The sequence below is a fragment of the Hemitrygon akajei genome, chromosome 6 (genome assembly GCF_048418815.1).
Source record: "Hemitrygon akajei chromosome 6, sHemAka1.3, whole genome shotgun sequence".
Classification (NCBI taxonomy): domain Eukaryota; kingdom Metazoa; phylum Chordata; class Chondrichthyes; order Myliobatiformes; family Dasyatidae; genus Hemitrygon; species Hemitrygon akajei.
Window position 1 is genome coordinate 145,984,857 of NC_133129.1, and position 21,424 is coordinate 146,006,280.

The 21,424-nt window shown below is 40.4% G+C and overlaps 1 protein-coding gene across 1 annotated transcript in view; it reads right to left on the bottom strand.

Moving 5' to 3' along the window:
• Positions 1-21,424, bottom strand: part of otog (otogelin) — a 228,381-nt gene that overhangs the window by 126,372 nt on the left and 80,585 nt on the right. The window contains 2 exon segments of the mRNA XM_073050064.1: positions 2,205-2,343; positions 4,127-4,234. Of these exon segments, the coding sequence (XP_072906165.1) occupies positions 2,205-2,343; positions 4,127-4,234 (247 nt within the window).

Sequence of the window (21,424 nt, forward strand, 5' to 3'; positions counted from 1 at the left end):
GTTCTATTGGTAGAAAATGAAATCAGATCATTAGAAAGAGGTGACATAGGGTCGGAAGGTGTTGAATCATTGTGGAGAGAGCTGGACTGCAAGAGTAAAAAGACCCTGATGGGAGTTATATACAGACCCCTAAACTGTAGTAAGGATGTGGTCACAAATTACAATGGGAGATAGAAAAAGCATGCCAATTGGGCAATGTTACAACAGTCATAAGGGATTTCAATATGCAGGTAGATTAAGAAAATCAGGTTGGTGCTAGATTCCGAGAGAGGGAATTTCTAGAACGCTATGAGATGGCTTTTTAGAAGAGTTTGTAGTTGAGCCCACTAAGGGATCAGCTATTCTGGATTGGGTGTTGTGCAATGAACCAAAATTGATTAGAGAGCTTAAGGTAAAAGAACCCTTAGGAGAAAGTGATCATAATATGATAGTTTTGAGGAAGTAGAGATACTACAGGAGGACTTAGACAGATGTGGAGAATGGGCAAAAAAGTGGCAGATGGAATAGAGTGTCAGGAAGTGTATGGTCATGCACTTAGGTAGAAGAAATGAAAGGGTGGACTATTTTCTAAATGGAGAGAAAATACAAAAAACTGTGGTGCAAAGGACTTGTGAGTCCTTGTGCAGGATTCCCTAAAGGTTAATTTACAGGTTGAGTCTGTGGATTGGAAGGCAAATGCAATGTTAGCATTCATTTCAAGAGGACTAGAAGATACAAGCAAAGATGAAATGTTGAGACTTTATAAAGCACTGGTGAGGCCTCACTTGGAGCAGTTTTGGGCCCCTTATCTTAGAAAGAATGTGCTGAAACTAGAGAGGGTTCAAAGGAGGTACACGAAAATGATTCCAGGATGGAATGGTTTGTCATTTGATGGCTGTAGATAGGTCTTCATTAGAATTCAGAAGAATGATGGGTAAATTAATTGAAACCAATCCAATTGTGAAAGGCTTTGACAGAGTGGATGTGGAGAAGATGTTTCCTATGATGGGAGTGTCTAAAACCAGAGGACACAGCCTCAGAATCAAGGTGCATTCTTTTAGAACGGAGATTAGGAGGAATTTCTTTAGCCAGAGCGTGTTGAATCTGTGGAATTCTTTGCCACCAGCAGCTGTGGAGGCCAATTATATTTAAAGCAAAGTTTGATACATTCTTGATTGGATACTGGAAGAAGGCAGGAGTCTGAGGCTGAGAGAAAAAGTGAATCAATCATAATGAAGTGGTGGAGAAGACTTGATGGGCCAAATGGCCTAATTCTGTTCCTATATCCTATTGTGTTTCCATACTAGTCTATGATGCATCCAGTCAATATGCTTTCCACGACACATTGATAGAAGTCTGTCCCAGGATGGGTCCTCTGAAATGATAGCACAGAGGAAGTTAAAGTTGCTGACCCTCTCCAGCTCTGATCCTTCTGGCTCATGGACCTCTGGTTTCCTCCTCCTGAAGTCAATAATCAGCTCCTTGATCTTTCTGACATCAAGTTAGATGTTGTTGTTGTTGTGCCATAACTCAGCCAGATTTTCAATCTCCCTCCTATGTACTGATTCACCACCACCTTTGATTCAGCCTATGACAATGGTGTTATTGGCAAACTTAAATATGGTGTTGGAGCTCTTCTTAGCCTCACAGTCATAAGTGTAGGGCAGGGGGTTTTTGCACACAATCTTGCAGTAGACCCATGCTGATGGAGATAATGTGGAGATGTTGTTACCAATTCGGACTGACTAGGTTTGCAAGTGAGGAAGTTGAGCATCCAATTGTCTAAGGAGGTACTGAGACCAAAGTCTTGAAGCTTATTTCTTAGATTTGAGGGGATGATAGTATTGAATGCCAAGCTTTAGTTGATAAAGAGCTTCCTGATATATGCACTTTTGCTGTCCAGATGTTCCAGGGTTGAGTGAAGAGCCAATGAAATAGTATCTACTGTGGACCTGCTGAATCTGTAGGCAGATTGGAGCAGATCCAAGTTGCTTCTCAGGTAGGAGTTGATATGTTACATTGCCATCCTCTCAAAACGCTTCATCACTGCGGATGTAAGAGCTACTGGATGATAGTCATTGAGGCAGGTTACTACATTCTTCTTAAGCACCAGTATAATTAAAGCTCACTTGAAGCAGGTGGGTTCTTCAGACTACTCATGTAATTAACTCGCGAAACTGATACACTTTTTAAAGAAATGTTACTGCATTAAATAGAACTCTCACCTTAACAAGGTAAACCTTGCAACTGCTTATAAAATCATAATGGACTCCATCAAAAGTCTTGAAATGGCGGTCCCCATATGCTGTACACATTGAAGGACAAGGATGGAATGTGCACTGGAACGTTCCCTTCTGGCAAACACTAAAGAACATTTTGACAGTAAGCATACGCATGCATTACCATGAAGGAAAACATATTCAACTTTTCATTGCTTGAAATAAAATACTTCTTTTAAAATCTAGAACGCGCTCTCCTTAACATGTACATGAGGCTGCTAAATGCAAGATTGAAGTTCATGTGCGATGACACTTATAAGCGTCTTCACTATGGATTCTGATCACCAACATAAATTTTTAATTAGAATTAATAAATATTTCTTAATTCATTTCTTAATTATTCTTGATTAACAATACTTAATCAAGAATAATCATTTTTTTGCTGCTGTCAGATCAGGGCAGCCTTACCGTTATACAAACGTGCATATATTATATATTAGAACAAAACTCTTAACTATGTGCACTTGTCACATTGTCATCTGCTGTAAGAGTACTCAGTGATAAATTAGATTTTTTTTTTAAAATGAAGCTGTTTTTGCAGGAAAAATTCTTTGGAAAAAGGTAAGCTGATATTTACTGGTGCTATTATAAAGGACTCATGGATACCAGAACCTTTTAGGAGGTCATGGAAAAGAAAGAAAGATTCAGTTAATTGGGGGCCTATAACGATCCAAAGTGGAAATTGATTAGCATGGTCAGAGAACTGATATCAAAAGAAATATACTAGAATGGATAGAAATTTGGTTATTGGACAGAAAAACTCAGAATAAACAGATCTTTCTCACGAAGAGATACACAATAATATCAATGATTTGGCTGAGGGACTAAATATTGTATTCCCTTATTTCCATACAATGTTAAACTTCATTCGATTCAGTGTATGGAGGACATGTTCCATTAAGAGAAATTTGGTTGGAGTAAGAAAGCACTGTGCAACAGTATAGCACCTTGATCAGATTATACCCATAGAATTGTACACAATTTTAGTTTCCATATCTAACAAAGGAAGCATTTCCCATTCAAATAGTACAGCAAATATTTACTGGACTGGTTCCAGTAATGGCAGCATTCCTTATGTGCAAAGATCAGATAGATTGGGTCTGTATTCTCTACAGCTTAGAACAATGAGTGGAGACCTCATCTGCACTTAGAATATCATTAAAGGGCAAGACAAGCTCAATGCAAGATGGATGTTTCCCCTGACCGAAGAGCCTAGAATTAGGGAGCTTTGTTTGAGATTAAGGAATAGGCTGTTTAGGACCAAGCTGACCTTTTGACATTTCTTGGCTCATCATAATTTTTTTAGGTTTTCTATTTTATTTACACCCTGGTTCACAGACTTTAGGTATATATATTGATCAAGATACTGTGCTTACATTTGGAAGTTAGATTTCTTACATATAAAAGAGAATCTGCATGAACAATTTGGAAAGCAGAGGATACTAAGAATGAAAAAGAGGACATTACCAGCCTTGTATTTCCTGCATAAACTTTTGTGGAGCATTCCAATAAAATTCAATCTTAATTTTAGAATTCTTTCTTGTGTTATAGAATCAGTTAATGATGTGCCTGATTTGTTAGGGTTATGCTAAGACCACAAGATCCCTCCTTTTCCTATTCTCAAAGTTTGAAATTTGCTTATCAAATGTATTTTACAATTTTTTGTGCATTTTATTTGAAGGTAATGATAAATTGGATGTTTATTGCATTTAAAATATATCATTATCAAAGTCAAGTTCACACATGCCATGCATCAAAGAGTTATGAATTCAGACAAGGAAGAAGACATGTGGCAACAACAAGGAATTATCACAGAGAATTTCTAATATAAGGAATGGAAAATGAACACATTAATGGATCTCACTCACCAGATATAGCAAGGTGATTTTACTACATCGCCAGGAAAATACTCCTTTCCTTTCCACAGACAAGGGCATTCTTCAGGTTTAAAACATTCATCTTCATGCTTCACAAGACTAGTAACAAGCAAGTACAGGTGAAATTGAGCAGTTGAGTTTTACTGATGTATGACCTTTTACTGAAATAAAATTATAGTGTTAACCCAACTCTTACTAGTGTTGACAGTACAGTTCCACTTAGTTGAATGCATTCTCCTAGTTCATTACTCTTTAATTCTAAACATGCCATTATAAGTGCAAGCACTTCAGGCATATTCTTGAATAGGGGTTACCAATTTCAGGTCCACAAACTCCTCAGTTAATGGTCCATTGCATAAAAAGGTTCAGGAACCACTGTTCTGGAATGAAGAAAACTAACAGTACTGAGTACTTAGAATTGAAGGAGGTACTATATTCATTTAAATTTAGTTGCTGTAATACTTTGTGTTATATATTAATTCACAACAGATTATTTAAATGCTTTATTTTTGAGCTGTTTTTAAATGGACATTCTACTGACATTGAGAAAACTAACTGGGCACTTCAGCACTCACTGAAGACTGCTTAAATACTTTCCAAAGTTCACAGAATATGCTTAAGCTAAAGGATAGCATGTTTGACAACATTTAGCTGGTGAGATAAGTCATTCCCTGATTAATCACATCACTGCACTGCAGCCCTCATCAGGGTGGGCCAAAGACCTCATGGCAGGAAGAAAATACATGCTTATCAGTCGAAGCCCTACCTGTAAGAACCCTCAGAGACACCTCATGCAACTCCGATAGTGAAACATGTTAAAAGAACGAAACAACAGGGGTACCACTTAGGAGTCAAAAGCGGTTCTGGGGCAAAAATCAGATCAATCGTGATTTTACTGAATGGTAGAACAGACTTGAGTGGTTGTATTACCGAGATTTGTGCCCATTCTTATGTTCTCATGTGCTGGCATCTTTAGATGGACTCTTATACCCAGGCTGCTCTACCAGATCAGATCAGGTTTACAATGATTCTCAACTCTACTGCCACCACATTTTTTCTAAACAATAATGGAGACCTCAGTTATTAACTCCCAGTTTACTTCCTCCCTGCTCAGCATCTAAAGCTGAATCTCTGTAAGCCATTCAAGGGAGGAGCAGTGTTGGCACAGCCATGAGAGATTTTAGGAGAGGAGCCTCCAATGCAAGCTAAGTGACCCTCTCTCCATTCCAGTCATTCTTACCAATGCAGTTGACTTATAATCAAGCACAGAAACAAAGAGGACATCATCAATATTCTGCTTCACTGGTCCACTTGTTCTCATCGTAACACATAAATGAATGAATCCTCACACCAAGGACATGAGGAGCCAGCTACAGCAGCACAGCTTCCCTGACATCTCACTGAACGGAATCTCAAGTTAGCTGCAATAAACACATTTTCCTAAGAGGATCTCCATCTGTGTGTGTAAACAGCAGGTTATAATGACATAAAAATTATTCTTCCATTGTTCCATTCCGCAGTGTTATCAGTTCCGGAGGAACCTTCCAGAATCACTCCTTCCACACTCCATGGTCTTCCTAATTGATGTTTTGTTGTCCTGGTGCACAATAGCCACCTCACAGCGCAGCCAAGGCAGCGTGTGCTTGAGCAAGGCACTTAACCACACACTGCTCCTGCACGTTTATAGCCCAGTGGCGGCGGTTGGTGCAGTATGGACAAGACAAGACACACGTTATGGAGCAGGATTCCCTTTAGGTGAATGAGGTAGCTGTGTGCGCTATGTTGAAGTTTCTTTCTCATCCACGGTAGTCATTGGGAATCAAGTTCAAATCTATTGACATCTGACTACACATAAATACAACCAGACCAAGGTGCATCAACAAAGTATAAATCATACACAGAATACAAAACAAAATATTACCACAAATGAAGTAATTAAAATGTAATTCAAAACATATGGCACAGGTAAACAGTAAACAGCTCGCTGTCCAAGTGACGAGCCCTTGGCGATGACAGGGTATTCATTTGTCTCACAGCCTGAGGGAAGATGCTGTTACCTCTAAGAGCTAGTGCCCTTCATTTGTTGTTTTTGCTCAGCAAAGTAGTGGAGGATTCAAATTTATATGTCATGTATATATTGAAACATACAGTAAAATTTGTCATTAACAACCAACACACCCAAGGGTGGGCTGGGGACAGCCCATGTGTGAAATTAATAAAGATTCATCAAAAATTGTGCAGTTCATGACTTTGTACTTGTCTTTAGGGGTAAACAAACGGATGTTTCAAATGCTGATTTTTTTTTTGCAGAAACCAAAAATGATATTAGCACCAAGAACCATGCTATTATACGCCAATTTCTAGTCCTGCAACTCCAACTTCTCTTCTGATTCCACTTTTAAAAGGGGACTATAACATAATTTCTTTAATTTACAAAATAATGCATTTGGTTCATCTACATTAATATAATCTTGATTTAAATATTCCTAATCACCCTTCATGTGTTCTAAAGAAGTCCAGCATTATCACTACTGCAGAGATTTGTGCGGATTAAAAGACAGTTGTTGACATTATGGAATTGACATCTTTTCAGAATAACTACACCAGTTGATCTATAAGATCATGGTCTGTAAGTAAATCATCCAAATCCTCACCAATTTAGGGAACTTCGGTTTTAAAAGCCTTCAGAAAATTCTTAACAAAATATCCCCCAGAAAGAGTTAGTAATATTAATCCTCAACAACAGTGATTGCAATTTTGTAAATTAAGTTTATCCAGAACAAGGCAGTACAGGGTCAAGAACATTTGGCAAAACATTTAACACCTACAGTATACAACTTTATAGCAGCAGAATTATCATTTTCATCTTTAAATAAAGATGGATAATTATTATTCAATTTGGCAGACCCCAAATAAATTCAGACTTATACCGGAGATTACTTTAAGCAGCCTGGTATCATTATCGTATGGTATGTTTTCTACTGTCAGAACTATACTGGCACAGAACTCGCAGCTGCCCACAACTACAACATTTGAGTCATTTTACAAGGCAAGGATGGACAACTGATATCTGCTTGGGCATAATAGAGGTTCCTACCCAAGTTAAGGGTTCTAACTTGGAGAAACCATTCTGCTACTCACTCAACACAAAGAGAAAACATTAAGGTTGGTATATACAACTGGAAGATATTTTTCAAAGAATATGACTCTTAATTGCAAGCACATAGCCTTACAGTCTCCAAAAACTTAATTTTCATCTGTTGAGATTGATCACCTCAGAATATAGAATCAGAACCAGGTTAATTATCACCATCTTATATGATGTGAAATCTATGGCTTTGTGGTAGCAGCAAAGTACTAATACACAGCATTAACTCTGAATTACAAATAACTAGCTTAAAAAAAGGAATAATGAGATTGCGTTCGTCTGTTCATGGACCTTTCTGAAATCTAACGACAGAGGGGAAAAAGTTGTTCCTAAGTAATTAAGTGTGGGTCTTCAGTCTCCTCTATCTCCTCACTGATGTTAGTAATGAGGAGAGGACATGTCTCTGATAGTCAGGATCATTAATGCTGGATGCCACCTTCCTGTGGCACCACCTCTTGAAGACGAGTTCAATGGTATGGAAGATTGTGTTTCTGATGAAGCTGGATAAGTCTACAACTCTGTCGCTTCGTGCTGTCTTCTGCAGTGGAGAGCATTCTGACTGTGATGCAATGGTCAGAATGTTCTTCCCTGCACACCACTGGAAATTTGAGAGTTTTCAGTGATATAGCAAATGTCCTCAAAGTCCTAATGAAGTAGAGCTGCTGGTGAACCTGCTTTGTGATTGCATCAATATGTTGCACCCAAGAAAGATCCTCCAAGTTGTTCACATCCATGAACTTGAAACTGCTCACCCTTTCCACTGTTGATCTCTCAATGAGGACTGGTGTGTGTTCGTTCTCCTGATTTCCCTTCTTGAAGTCCACAATAAATTCATTAGTGTTGCTGGCAGTGAGTGTGAAGTTGTTGTTGTGACACCACTCAATCAGCTGATGTACAGGAAGTAATGTCTTAGATCCAAAACAAATAAATTTGTTTTGCTTTGCCTCCCCCCCCTCTCTTTCACCATCTCCCTCTTCTACCCTCCCTCCTCTCTCTCTCTAGTGCACACACATGCGCACACACACAAATATATCAACTGTTTCTTTTACCTCTGTTTACTTTGATCCTTACATGGTTCTATACTCTATTGATGATTCTTCAATATGATTGAATACAGAAACACGTGGGTCCAATTCACATTAATTAATGATCAACTGCAGTCACTTACTGAAGAATGAAGTTTCATGATGAACCACAAGTTACCCGTGATAGTACTGCAAACATAATGAACAGCAAGCACTGTTGCTAATATAATTCCTGTGAAATATAAGCCATGGTATCCAGACTCAATTAAAACATTAACTAACTGATCATAAATCCAAATTGATTACACTTGGGCTCATAAACAAGAGTGAAAACAGTTTCCATGTTATGCACTTTAAGTCAGAATCCAGCATTCTGTAGGTTAAGATGGGGTAGTTAAACTCCAACCTCACTGTGGTCAATAGACAAACCAGGCACCAGGAAGTGCTGGTTGGCTTGATGCCAATAGGCATGGGCCCCCTGATGTAACACAGGATGGCAAAGGTGGAAGCCAAGCCATTGTTTAGGGTTAGAGTGGAAGTTCAAAGCATGGCCACCCAATTTCTGCTTTCTGACTTTGGATTTCCCCTGTTGATGTGGCAAATACATCCTTCCAGAATGCCTGTTGCTTTCTGCTGACAGATAAAATTAATTTCCCTCTCCTCAAGTAGAGGGGATCTCTAATATCCTGTATGCAGCAATGTGCCAGCAAGCTTCACACTCTGACAAATCCCAACAGCTGCTGCGTGGAAGGATCCAGAACAATGAACTTCACTGCCAAAGGCAGGGCAGTCTGGGCAAGGGATAATGGCTTGATTTCTCCCTTCAGTAGATCTCAGATGTCTGGTCACATCCCCTCAGAAATCTTAGCTCTAATGTATTTTTCTGGAACCCTGGAGTTAGGAGATTGTCCTCTGGAGGACAAGGCTTTCCTAGCAAGATTCCTTCTTTCTCTCTTCTTTTAAGGTCCTTTTGCAAGCTCTCTATACCTTCAGAAACCTCTTCCTGCTCTATTTGTCCCAGCCACTTGTCCAGAAAAAGCATTGGCAACTTAATTATTTAACAGTACAGTGCAGTGATAATCCACTACACTGTACAATATGGCCTGAACATGGATAGCTATTGAATAATAATTGTTCCTTCATTTTTTTAAAAAAAATACTATTAATCTGTTTTAATTCAATGTTAGCCTACATTCACCTAAGAAATACTTTTTTTTGAAATTCTGTGTGTTCTAACCTATATGTTTAGTTTCCAATTTTTTTCTTAGAACAATTTCTTAAATATTAAGTGTGTTTCATGCCCGCTGGATATAACAGCGAGGCTAAGAACTACATTCAAATAAAATACAGCACAATCAGTGAACTGCAGAAGCCAAGCATTTCATCCGTATTATATTACATTATAGATAAGACAGATGATAACAGATTCTTTTACTGGCAAGCCAAGAAGATATATTAATTTCTCTGATCAAAGGATTTTGAACAATCCACTATTCATTCTCTCTTTGAGGACCAGATTAAATACTTTCTAGAAAGCAGTGAACATTAAATTTCAGGTACTTATCAAACAAACTCGATTTGTGAATCAAAACAGAAACTATAATTTCCTAAAGCTGCACTGACTTCTTTTGACAAAAAAAAGAACATCTTTCCCAGCTTCTTTCATTTAATCTAATTTAGCTCTCCAATGTCCCATGGGATTAATGCAGTTACTGGAAAACATCTGACTTTTCTAAAGTTTAAGCACGAAATGTTTTCAACAAGTTAGCAAAACTTAGCCAGAACACGATCTGTGGTTTTTACAGATAGCCGACTGATGAGTTTCTGAGGGAGAAAAAAATGCTCCTTTCTGAATGCTGCGCAGAAACATCCATGGCAGGTTTTGAATGAGAAGCTACTATGGCCACCTAGTCAACTCTTATTATCTTTGTTCACATACAGAGCAGCTTCCTCAGCAAGATAATGCCAGTACCTGCACAATGACATGTGGATGGGAGCAAATAATTACTTCAAATAATATGGATTGCCACTGGCAGTTGCTCTTTTCAGGCTGTCCATTGGAGTTAATGATGACTCCCACCGCTGTTATGTGGGTTCCAAGTTGACTTTTGAGGCCGACATGTGATCTCCAGACTCTGCCAGAGTCTCCAATGGGATGGGAATGGCAGATTATAAAAAGCTGTACTCCTTTTACTCTAGACGAAGGGCTTCGGTTTGCTCCCGAAGCATTCCCAAATGTACCTTCTCAACTTTAAGCTGTCTTGGGTTAGTGACCTACAGGATTCAATGGGTACGTTTCATTTTTTAAGTTGCATTTTTCAACCTTGAAGCTTTTCCTCTGTTCAGCTGGAATCTCTTCCCACAGCAGAGCTTCAAAGAGTGTCTATTTCAAGAAGCTAGTATCAGGCATATGAACGACGTCTAAATATCAGTGATTCTGCAGTTGCTGAAAACCTTCAGCAGCACACACAAAATGCCGCAGGTCAGCCAGCATCTATGGAGGGAAATAAACGTTTAACATTATGGGCCAAGACCCTTCATCAGGACAGAGCTGTGAGCAACATGGCCTGGCCACTGGAACTGAGTGAGTATAACTAGGGCCTAATGATGGGGACATTGGCCTTAGATGGGACACTGACATTGGTTTCCTTATCCTGCGAGTCAATGATGTGACTACTCTGGAGAAAGTGCCAAACAGACGGCACAGAAGCACAGCACCAGCGACCTGGGTTCAACTTCTGCCAGTCTTTAAGGAGGTTGTATGTTCTTTCTGTGACTGTTTGGATTTCCCCCCCAGTGCTCAGTTTCTCCCACATTCGCAGGCATACAAGTTAGCTGGTTAAATAATCACGTGGGTGTAATTGAAAGGCATTGGCTCACTGGGCTGGAAAGGGCTGTTACTGAGCTGTATCTCTTAAAAAGAATCACTGCGATGTAGAGGCTAAGTTCTGGAGGAGAGATTGTACAGGCTGACTTGTTTTCCCTGTATGGAGGAACTGAGAGGTAACCGGATACAACTATACAAGATTATGAGAGGCACAATTAGGGTAGATAGTCATTCTTTCCCCCACAACAGGAATATCAAAAACAAGAAGGCACAAGTTTCAGATGAAGTGTGAAACATCATGAGTTGTATATAGCTAGAACGTGCATTCTGATGCAGTAGAGGAATCCGATCAGCTACTACATTTAAAAGGCATCAAGTAGGCAAGGCATGGAAGGGTAAATATCCGGCAGAACTGTCACTAATCTCAGTATATGAAGACCAAGAAGGACACCACTTTAACTGGGACACTGCGGAGGTTCCGACACAGCCAAACACAAAGCAGGCACAATAGTTTTTAGATGTGTGGTTCTCTTCTGATAACTCTGGAAACAAACATACTAAATTATATGTCATCTACAAACTCTCTTCAGAGCCAAAGAAACACGGACTAATAGAAGGGGTAGCCAATTAGGTCTGAGGCAACCAACCTGGGCCTATATAAATACAAGCATGCCCAGACAGAAACACCAACAACTGTGCACCAAGGCTGTCACCTCGAACGGTGATTAAACGTCTGCCAAGCTAATTACTAAGCTCGGTGAACACCATAACATCAAAGAACATGAGTTTGAGATCCTGATATTCAAGGATCCTTTTCCTCAATTGGCCATAGGCCATACCTGTGTGCTGAAGGAGTTGGTAAATTTTAGCATCAAACCCGGAAGTGGCTCATTAGATGAGCAGTGGCTCCAGTTCTCACTGGTTCAGCTATAAACCTTTATTTTCAGAAGGTGGTATTACACAGCAGGAACACCCAAGAACTACTAAATACCAGGACCATATTCCCAGCACTCTTGAGCACCTCTCAATATCCTTATCATCATTTCCTCTGTTGCTAACACTTCAACATGCTCAGATAAACTTACCAAATCTTTCTGTCAATACAAGAGCCCACATCATCATACATACTGGTTCACAATCCAGCTCTTTTCTGCTTGCTGTATATCACACTTCTTCACACAAAATAAACAGAGATTCTTAAATTTTTGATTGCATTTAAGTAACTTGGTGAAGTCAAAACAATACATAACATGGTCTTAAAATATGTTAGTAAGTAACAAATAAGGAGCAGCAGAATTCACTATAATTTACAATCAAATAAGTGAAGTACAGAAAAAAACGCAATTAATTACTAAAAATGGGTACAGGCATTTAAACTATTCATCTTTATTTAAATAAATATTTAACAATATGCTAAATCTACATATCATGTCCATTCAATATAAAAAGGAATTAATTACTATTAGCTTGACTGGAAGTCTTACTTGCAAGGATAAAATTGGTAGTAAATAAACGTTCAGATGAATGTTCACACAAATACAAATAGGCATGATGCATAACAAGATTCAATATGCTGATTCTTCCAGAGATTTAATTCTTTTGTCTTGTTTTATTATTTGATTTAAAATAACTTATTGGAACTAAATTAATCAAGTACAATAAACATCATTTATATGTGACATTAGCTTAATGATGTCAATAAAATTTTAAATGGGGCAAAGATGCAAAATGATTAGAGAAGTGGTATAAAATTTCACTAATCTAAGAAGACTTTATTGTAGAAAATCAAATCATTTTGTCCAGCAGTTAAAAAATACTTAAAAATAAAAATAATGTGCAGTTTGATGCAACTGCATTTCTGGACTGTAGCCAAAAACAACTACTTGTGGAGATATTGCAACTTTATGTTATACAAAGATTATAGTTTGGACTAATAAGATAGCACAGATTTCTTGTCTTTTCTAACATTCTGGTAAGCCTCTTAGAGGATATCCAATCTGGCCGGTACATTCTTTGGGATTTAAGTAATACATAAAAAGTTTAATCAAGCAAATGACATTGATAACCAGGGACAAGCTGCATATTCATTACAGCTGAAATAGCAAAGTTTGCAACGGAACATAAAAACATATTTAGACACAAGACATTCTGGAACACAAGAGTTTCTTACACTTGTTACGTACCCCGTAACTGGGTCACTTACCAGCAAAGATAGAGAGGTCCGTTGAAGTCTGATGGTACTATTTTTTAACAGTATTTATTGATAGAAATACACAAAAATAATATCAATGCAAACACACAGGTAATATACGTCTCAATACTAAATCTAAAAGCGCGGGTATAATAATAATCAATAAGAAATAGCTCTATCGTTGTCTAGGGGATAATGTATTGTCCGATGGAAATATAAAAGTCACTTTAGTTCAGTCAAGCTGTAGGCTGCAGCCTTTGGTTGGAGAGAAAGACGGAGGTTTAACTTGCCCATTCCTTTTATGATGTCAATCCTTCGAGAGTCGTTGGGAGTTGAGTTCCCCGTTGTTAGCTAAAAACCGTTTTTCCGTGGCAAAGGCCACCGATTCTGGGGCAAATGGAAGTGGACGCACGTGGCCTTCCACCGGCTTTCGCTATTACGGGATTGCTAGCGTTTCTTCTGGTGCGTCTGAGGGGCTGTTCCCACAGACCCTCTTTTTATCCTGACTCACAGGGTCTCAGGTGTCAATCAGGTTGGGATGATACAAACCCTCCACCAACCTCCCCCTCGGTTCATTGCCTGGGGCTTCGATGCATCGTACAGGATGCAATACACAAGTCCGTCTCCAAGAGACAATAGCCGGTATCAATGGGTCCGCCTTTCGGAGGCCAGGACACATTCCAACCCTTTTATGGATTCTGCATGTCTTTCTCTCATTTCCTGTGTCCCCTGAACTGGCTTAATAGTGATCTTGCGATTCTCACAAAGGAGGGGGCTACCCCGCACCCTTTGGCCCCTCAGAGCTGTGGCACATTCGTAGCACACTAATATGTAGATAGTCCAATAAGTGAAGGGGCCACACTAGATCTTGCTTTGGTAATAAGCCTGGCCAGGTGACTGACCACTGAGTGGGAGAATAGTTAGGGAACAATGATCACAACTCCTGTCGATAGCTTTAAGATATTTATAGATATGGATAAGTATGGACTTGCAGGTGAATATTACATTGCAGCAGGGTAAATTACAAGAGTATTAGGCAAAAACCAAGATGACTTAATTGGAAATAGCTCTTTTTGGGCAAATGCACATGTAGCAAGTCGTTTCAAGGCCAAATACAAATGCAGGGTACAAAACTGATATGTTCCAGTAAGGGAGGTGTGGGAGTTGCAGTAAGGCTAGGGTTAAAGACAATGTCCAGGCCAGATTGATTGAGATAGTGTGTACTCAAGCCAGATGAATGAGACCTCCGAAGTGAGACTAGTAAATTCACAATCTTTTGAAGGACTTGGCAGGTTTAACTCTCAAGCACATAGGTTTGGCACCTTTAGGCAGATGAAGGTAGATTGCCAAAAGGGAGGGAGAAGGCAGCTTATCCAAGTCAGATTGAAATGCTGAGGAATGAAACTCCCTCCAGCCAGCATCTTGTTAGCAAATGTACAGTTGCTGGAGAATAAGATTGAGGAACTAAGGACAAGATTGCTCTATCATTAGGAAGTGAGGAATTGCTATATACCATGTTTCACTGAGGCATGGCTCACTACAGACTTGACAGATACATTGGTAAGAGCTGAGGGCTACTCGATACACCAGATAGATAGATAGATAGATAGATAGATAGATAGATACTTTATTCATCCCCATGGGGAAATTCAACATTGAACTGACTGCTGATTCAAACGTTTAGGATCTATGTTTCATGATAAATTCTTTGTAGAGCTCAGATGCAGCAGTCTTGTCATCCTCTTGTTCCCCCAACCTGGAATATCCAATGATTAAGTTCTGATGTGTTCTACTTACCAAGACAGTTCTCCTCCATAATCCTGACTGCAGATTACATACCACCAAAGACAGATGTTAAAAAATACTCCATGTATTGAATGCTGTGATTAGTAATCAAGAAATTGCCTTCCCCAATGCCTTTCAAATCATAGTCAAGGACTTCATTCACACTTGTTTGAAGAAATTTCTGCCCAATTGTCATCAACATGTAACCTGCAGGACCAAGGATCCCAAAATATTTGACTAATGTTACATTACAATTAGGAATGCTTACCATTGCATGCCTACACTGCATTTTGGGAAAATGGATCACTTCCTATCCTCCTCTTACCTGCATACTGACAGAGGCTGAAGAGCAAGGTTCCAGGTATAAGAACAATAAAGAGGTAGCTATAGGACACTGAGGAGAAGCAATGGGATTGCGTTGAGTCAGCAGAGTGGGCCGTGTTCAAGGACTCAGGGAATCTGAACGAATACACCATGGTTAACACGGACAACTGTAGACAAGTGTGACCCCACAAACTCATGCAGAGTCTTCCCCAATCAGAAGCTCTGGATGAAATTCACAATCTGTTGAGGACCAGATCAGTGGTATTCAGATCTGGTGACATACATTCAGATCTGGTCCAGGTTATGATCTCCAGAAAGCCATCTCTTGTGCGAAGTGGCAATTCCAGACCAAAGTTGAATCACTTATGGATGCACTACAGCCATGGCAGTGCTTAAATGCTTTCAATTCTGATAAAGTGAAACCGAGCAACAGGTAAAGGAAATGGTGACATCAGACACTGTACCTACACATTATGATCCACAATGTTCAGTGAAGCTGGCCTGTGACACCTCACCTTATGGTACAGGTACAGTCACGTCACGTTATGAGTGAGGGAAGTGAACGCCCATAGCCTTTGCATCACATTCCCTTGCAGCTGCAGAGAAAAATCAGGCAAAAATTGACAGAGGAACCTAGATTCTGGTTTGGGGTGTAAAACATTTCGCCCAGTATTTGTACGGGAGAGCATTTGCACTCATTACTGATCATCAACCCCAAGTGTCTATTTTCAATCCACAGCAGGGTGTTTCACTATCAGGGGCAGCATGAATGCAAAAATGGGCTCTGTTTCTTAGAGAACATAATTACAAGATTGAATTCAAGAAGACAACTAATCATGGAAATGCTAATAGATTGTCCCGTTTACTCTTGGACAAGGAAATACCTGAAAAATTTACAAATGAGGACACTCCTCTTGACATACTGTATTCTCCCTAGCACAAATTGAATGTCTCCTTTTCAACAGAAATGATCCAAAGTGAAACCAGAAAAGACACCGCTCTATCTCAAGTCTACATGGCCACCCAAGATGTCCAGCATGTGCAACAACTCCAGTTTCCCCATTTTTCCCAGTGCCAGGATAAACCTGCCCTTGATGGGAGTTGCCTTACGTGGTGACTGAGAATTATTGTGCCATCCAAACTAAGAACTAAAGTATTGGAGAAGCTACAGGCCAATCACCTGGGTGTGGTTAAAATGAAATCATTGGATCAAAGTTCTGTCTGCCGGACTCTGATAGAACAGCAGATCGATCAGCAGAATGCCAAAACATCCCAAAGGTACCGAGAGCAATTCTCCCCATCCCTGGGATTGGTCTGCATTGCCATGGCATAGGGTTCATGTGGATTCTGCCAGACCATTTATGGCGACAATTTCCTTAGTAATAGTGGATACAACTACAAAGTGGCCTGAAGTATTCCCAGTAGCCTCCACTACAGCTTTGCACACTGCTGATGTGTTGAGAAGCCTCTTTGCAAGGACTGGTGTCCAGAACACTTAGTCAGTGACAATGGACCATAGTTTGTGATGGAAAAGTTTTAGCCATTCTTAAATATGAACGGACTGAGACATATTACATCTGCATCATACCACCCAGCTACAAATGTAGATATGGAAAGGATGTTTCCCATGATGGGAGAGTCTAGGACAAGAGGGCACAGCCTCAGGATAGAGGGTCACCCTTTCAAAACAGAGATGCGGAGAAATTTCTTTAGCCAAACGTTGGTGAATTTGTGGAATTTGTTGCCACATGCATCTGTGGAGGTCAGGTCGTTGGGTGTATTTAAGGCAGAGATTGACAGGTTCTTGATTGGACATGGCATCAAAGGTTATGGGAAGAAGGCTGGGAACTGGGGTTGAGGAGGAGAAAAAAAAGGATCAGCCATGATTGAATGGTGGAGTAGACTCGATGGGCCAGATGGCCTAATTCTGCTCCTATGTCTTATGGTCTTAAATGGCTTGGCGGAATGGTTTGTCAAGAGGCTAAAGAACGCACTGCAAGTGATGTCAGCAGAACACACTACACTGATGCTGGATCAGTAGCTCACCAATTTCCTCCTTGCATATCACAAAGCAGCACTCTCCATAACCAACAACTCACCAGCTATCCAGGTCATCCCTTGCATTCACGCTTGGATCTCTCAAACCCAATCGCAGAAGGAGTGTGCAGGATAAACAGCTGAGACAAATTGAGGGCTCCTCAAAGAAAGAGGTTTGGTAGTTCACTTCAGGGCAAGCAGTCCTGGTGAGGAACTACAGAGGTGATCAAAAGTGGGTACTTTCAAACATTAAGGACAGAGTTGGACTACTCTCTAATACAGTGGAGATTACGTCTGATGCCATTGGGAGATGGAACATTGATCAGTTCAGAACAGCAGAGTCAATTGTTTGAGAAGCAAGGTGTTCAGAGCTGTTAGAACCACTTCCTGTTGTCCCAGAGTCAACTTCTACAACCACCACAGAGGAAGTTCCAGAACCCAAGATTGTTTTAAAAGCACAAGCAGAGTCACTCCTATGGTCAGGAAAGATATTATCTCACAAGAGGAAGAAATCCTCTTTGGCGATTAAATCTTTAGGCTAGAGTGGGACAATTTAAGATTTACTATGCTGTGGATGTTTATATGGGGGGGGGAGGGGTGTGTGTGTGTGTGTGTGTGTGTGTGTGTGTGTGTGTGTGTGTGTGTGTGTGTGTGTGTGTGTGTGTGTGTGTGTGTGTGTGTGTGTGTGTGTGTGTGTGTGTGCGCGCGCATGCATACATTTTATACATATACAGTACATAGTAGTAATATTATGTTCTGCACTGTACAGTTGCCACAAAAACATATTTCATGACATATGTACAGGATGATAAACCTGATTCTGATCTGGGTCTCTGTTATAGACTGACAGTAGGAAACGGGCAGGGAGAGAGAGGAATCATGGTTATGAAAAGGGGAAGAGAGAGGGCAGGGAGCAGGAAGCACCAGAGAAGCATTCTGTAATAAGCAGTTAACCAATTGTTTGGAATTAAATGACCTTTCCTGGTGTCCTAGGGCTGAATGTTTCTACACCCACACCATGCCTCACCCCTAGCACTCCTTCTCTGCCATCTATTTCATAGCACCCCTCTCATGGCAGTCCACTCTTGCCATTCTCAACATTATTTGCTCCTGCCAGAGTTACAACTCGCTCTCCACTGGAGTTTAGCAGGGAGTGCTGTGTATTTAATATTTTAAAAATATTTGAGTAATATTGTCTATCTATAGTTTAATTAATCATTCTTTGTTATTTATATGATGCATTGTGGGTTAAATATAAAAGTACTGACAATGAATGGCTTATATCATCACACCACCACATCATAGGTACATGCCTAACTAAAAGTAAAAAATAAGAATGTATGAGTTATTGCAGCTCGAGTTTTTCTTTCAAGTAGTTTCATGTTTTTGAGTTGTAAAACCTAACAGCTTTATAGTTATGATCGTGAAGCTCCAATGGCATATTTAAGTTTTCAAAACCAAAGGTGATGATGAATCTGTATAAAGGAGGGAGAATTGAAAATCTGGCTGAGTGGTACCATAGCAACAACCAATGTCAGCAAGATCAATGAGACGGTTATTGACTTCAGTCGGACGAACCGGAAGGTTCCTGAGCCAGTCCTCATCGGGGATTGGAGGTGGAGAGTTCAGCAACTTTAAATTCCACAGTGTTATCATTTCAGAGGATTATGAATAGAGCACTGCAGCACCTCTATTTTCTTAGAAGTTTGTGAAGATTCGGCATGTCATCTAAAACTTTGACAAACTCCTCTAAAAACGCAGTGAAGAATATATTGACTGGTTGCCTCATGGCTTTGTATGGAAAAACGAATGCCCTTGAATGGAAAATACAAAAGGTAGTGGAAATGGCCCAGTCCATCCCAGGTAATGCCCTCCCCACAAATGAGCACCTCTATACAGAGCACTGCCACAGGAAAGCAGCTTGCATCGTCAAGGACTCCACCATCCCGGCCATGCTCTTCTTCTTGCTGTTGTGATCAGGAAGGAGGTACAGGAGCCTCAGGACTCACACCACCCCACATTTAGGAACAGTTATTACCCACGACCATCAAGCTCTTGAGCCAGAGGGGATAACTTCACTCACCCTACCACTGAATAATTCTGACAACCTATGGACTCACTTTCAAGGTGTCTGCACCTGATGTTCTCAATATTTATTGCTTATTTATTACTATTGTTTCTTTCTTTTTGTATTTGCACAGAGTTTTTGTACATTTGTTGTTCTCCATCACGTCAGGTTTGGTCCTTCATTGATTCCATTGTGTTTCTTGTATTCACTGTGATTGCCCACAAGAAAATTAATCTAAGAGTTGTATATGGTGCCATTTTGATAATATATTTACTTTGAACTTTGGATTTGGCTATGATTCACAAGTGTCTCTGATAATCACAGTTTTGAAATAGTGAAAGGGAAAGCCTTCACAGCATGTTGTTAAAGTCATTAGGGAAATCTGGATAATGATTTGGTTTCCACTGCATGTAACCCAGTTGGTGCCTGAACAATCCAGCTATTGTAATGTCTGTGAGGATATATACAGGCACAGGTCCACATTAGATACTGGAAATGTGACTACAGAAGGTGTTTTGCAAGATCCAGGTTGATTTTGTTGAGTTCTGTACAGTTCTAATCTACTATCCATAACTGATCATAATTCTCATTTAGTAACCATTCCTCACCCCAGTAAAGGATCCTCATTAATATTGACCTTCGGTGGATCATATCAAGTTCAAGTTTATCATCCTCAGATTGTTTATGAAACAATATTCTACTGGACCGTGGCGCATCCAAAAAACATACATCACACACAGTACAATAACCGAAATATTACCATAAACAAGTTAATAAAATATAATTCAAGATGCACGTAGTGCACAGCACAGGTAAACAGCTAACAGCTCACTGTCCTGGTGACAAGACCTCGGTGGTGGCAGGGTATTCATTGGTCTCGCAGTCTGAGAGAAGAAGTCTGGTAGTCCTCAGCCTGTGCCTGCTTCCTGATGGAAGAGGGTCAAAGAGATTATGGGATGGATGGTAGGTATCCTTAACAATGCTTTGGGCCGTCATCTGCAACGCTCCCAGTAAGTGTCACAAATGGGAGGGCAGGGGGAGGGGAGGGAGACCTTGGTCATCCTCGGTGGTTTTACTATCCTCTGTCGGGTCTTGCAGTCTGATGCCTTGCAGCCCCCACACCACACAGTGATGCAGGCAGACAGAACACTCTCAATGGTGCTCCATTAGAAAGCTGTTAGAATAGGGTGGGAGCCTTGCTCACCTTAGTCTCCTCAGAAAGGGTAGACGCTGCTGTGCCTTCTTGTCTAGTGAGGAAGTGTTGTGGGTCCAATTAGATCATCCATTATGAAGACACCATTGGGGCGAGCAACTTCGAGGTCACAGAAGGCAGAGCTCCTACAATGCCTCTTCAGGACTAGCACAGCATATAAACAGTAATCACAATGGCAGTCAACTTCCTCGATAAGTAGAGAGCCTTCACCTCACCATTAAACACACCATCTGCGGTGACCAGTGGGCCATTACTACCGAGCTGTTCACACAGCAGTTCTTATTGATGTAGAAACATAGACCTCCTCTGCAGGTCACGGCAGAGATCACAGGATTTCTGCGCAGCCTAAAGGAGATCGGGCATATTAGCTGGAATGGCAGAGCCTGGAGAGTTGTCCTGGAGCTCCATTTCTTTCAGGGCGAGTGTGCAACATCCCCTCAACTCCCGCTGGTTCAGAATGCAGATGCAGGTAATCCACTTTATATTCTAGCGATCGAACCTTAGCGAGTACAATCGTGGGGAACGCGGCCCTGCAGGGATCCCTTTTAAGTCCTGCTCGAATGCCATGCACATACCGCACTTCTGCATGCTCAAGCACCGAATCCGATGTTTGTTTCCCTGAGCAGCTGTAGCGAGGGCCCACTCCCCGCATTAATCCATAACTGCTCAAT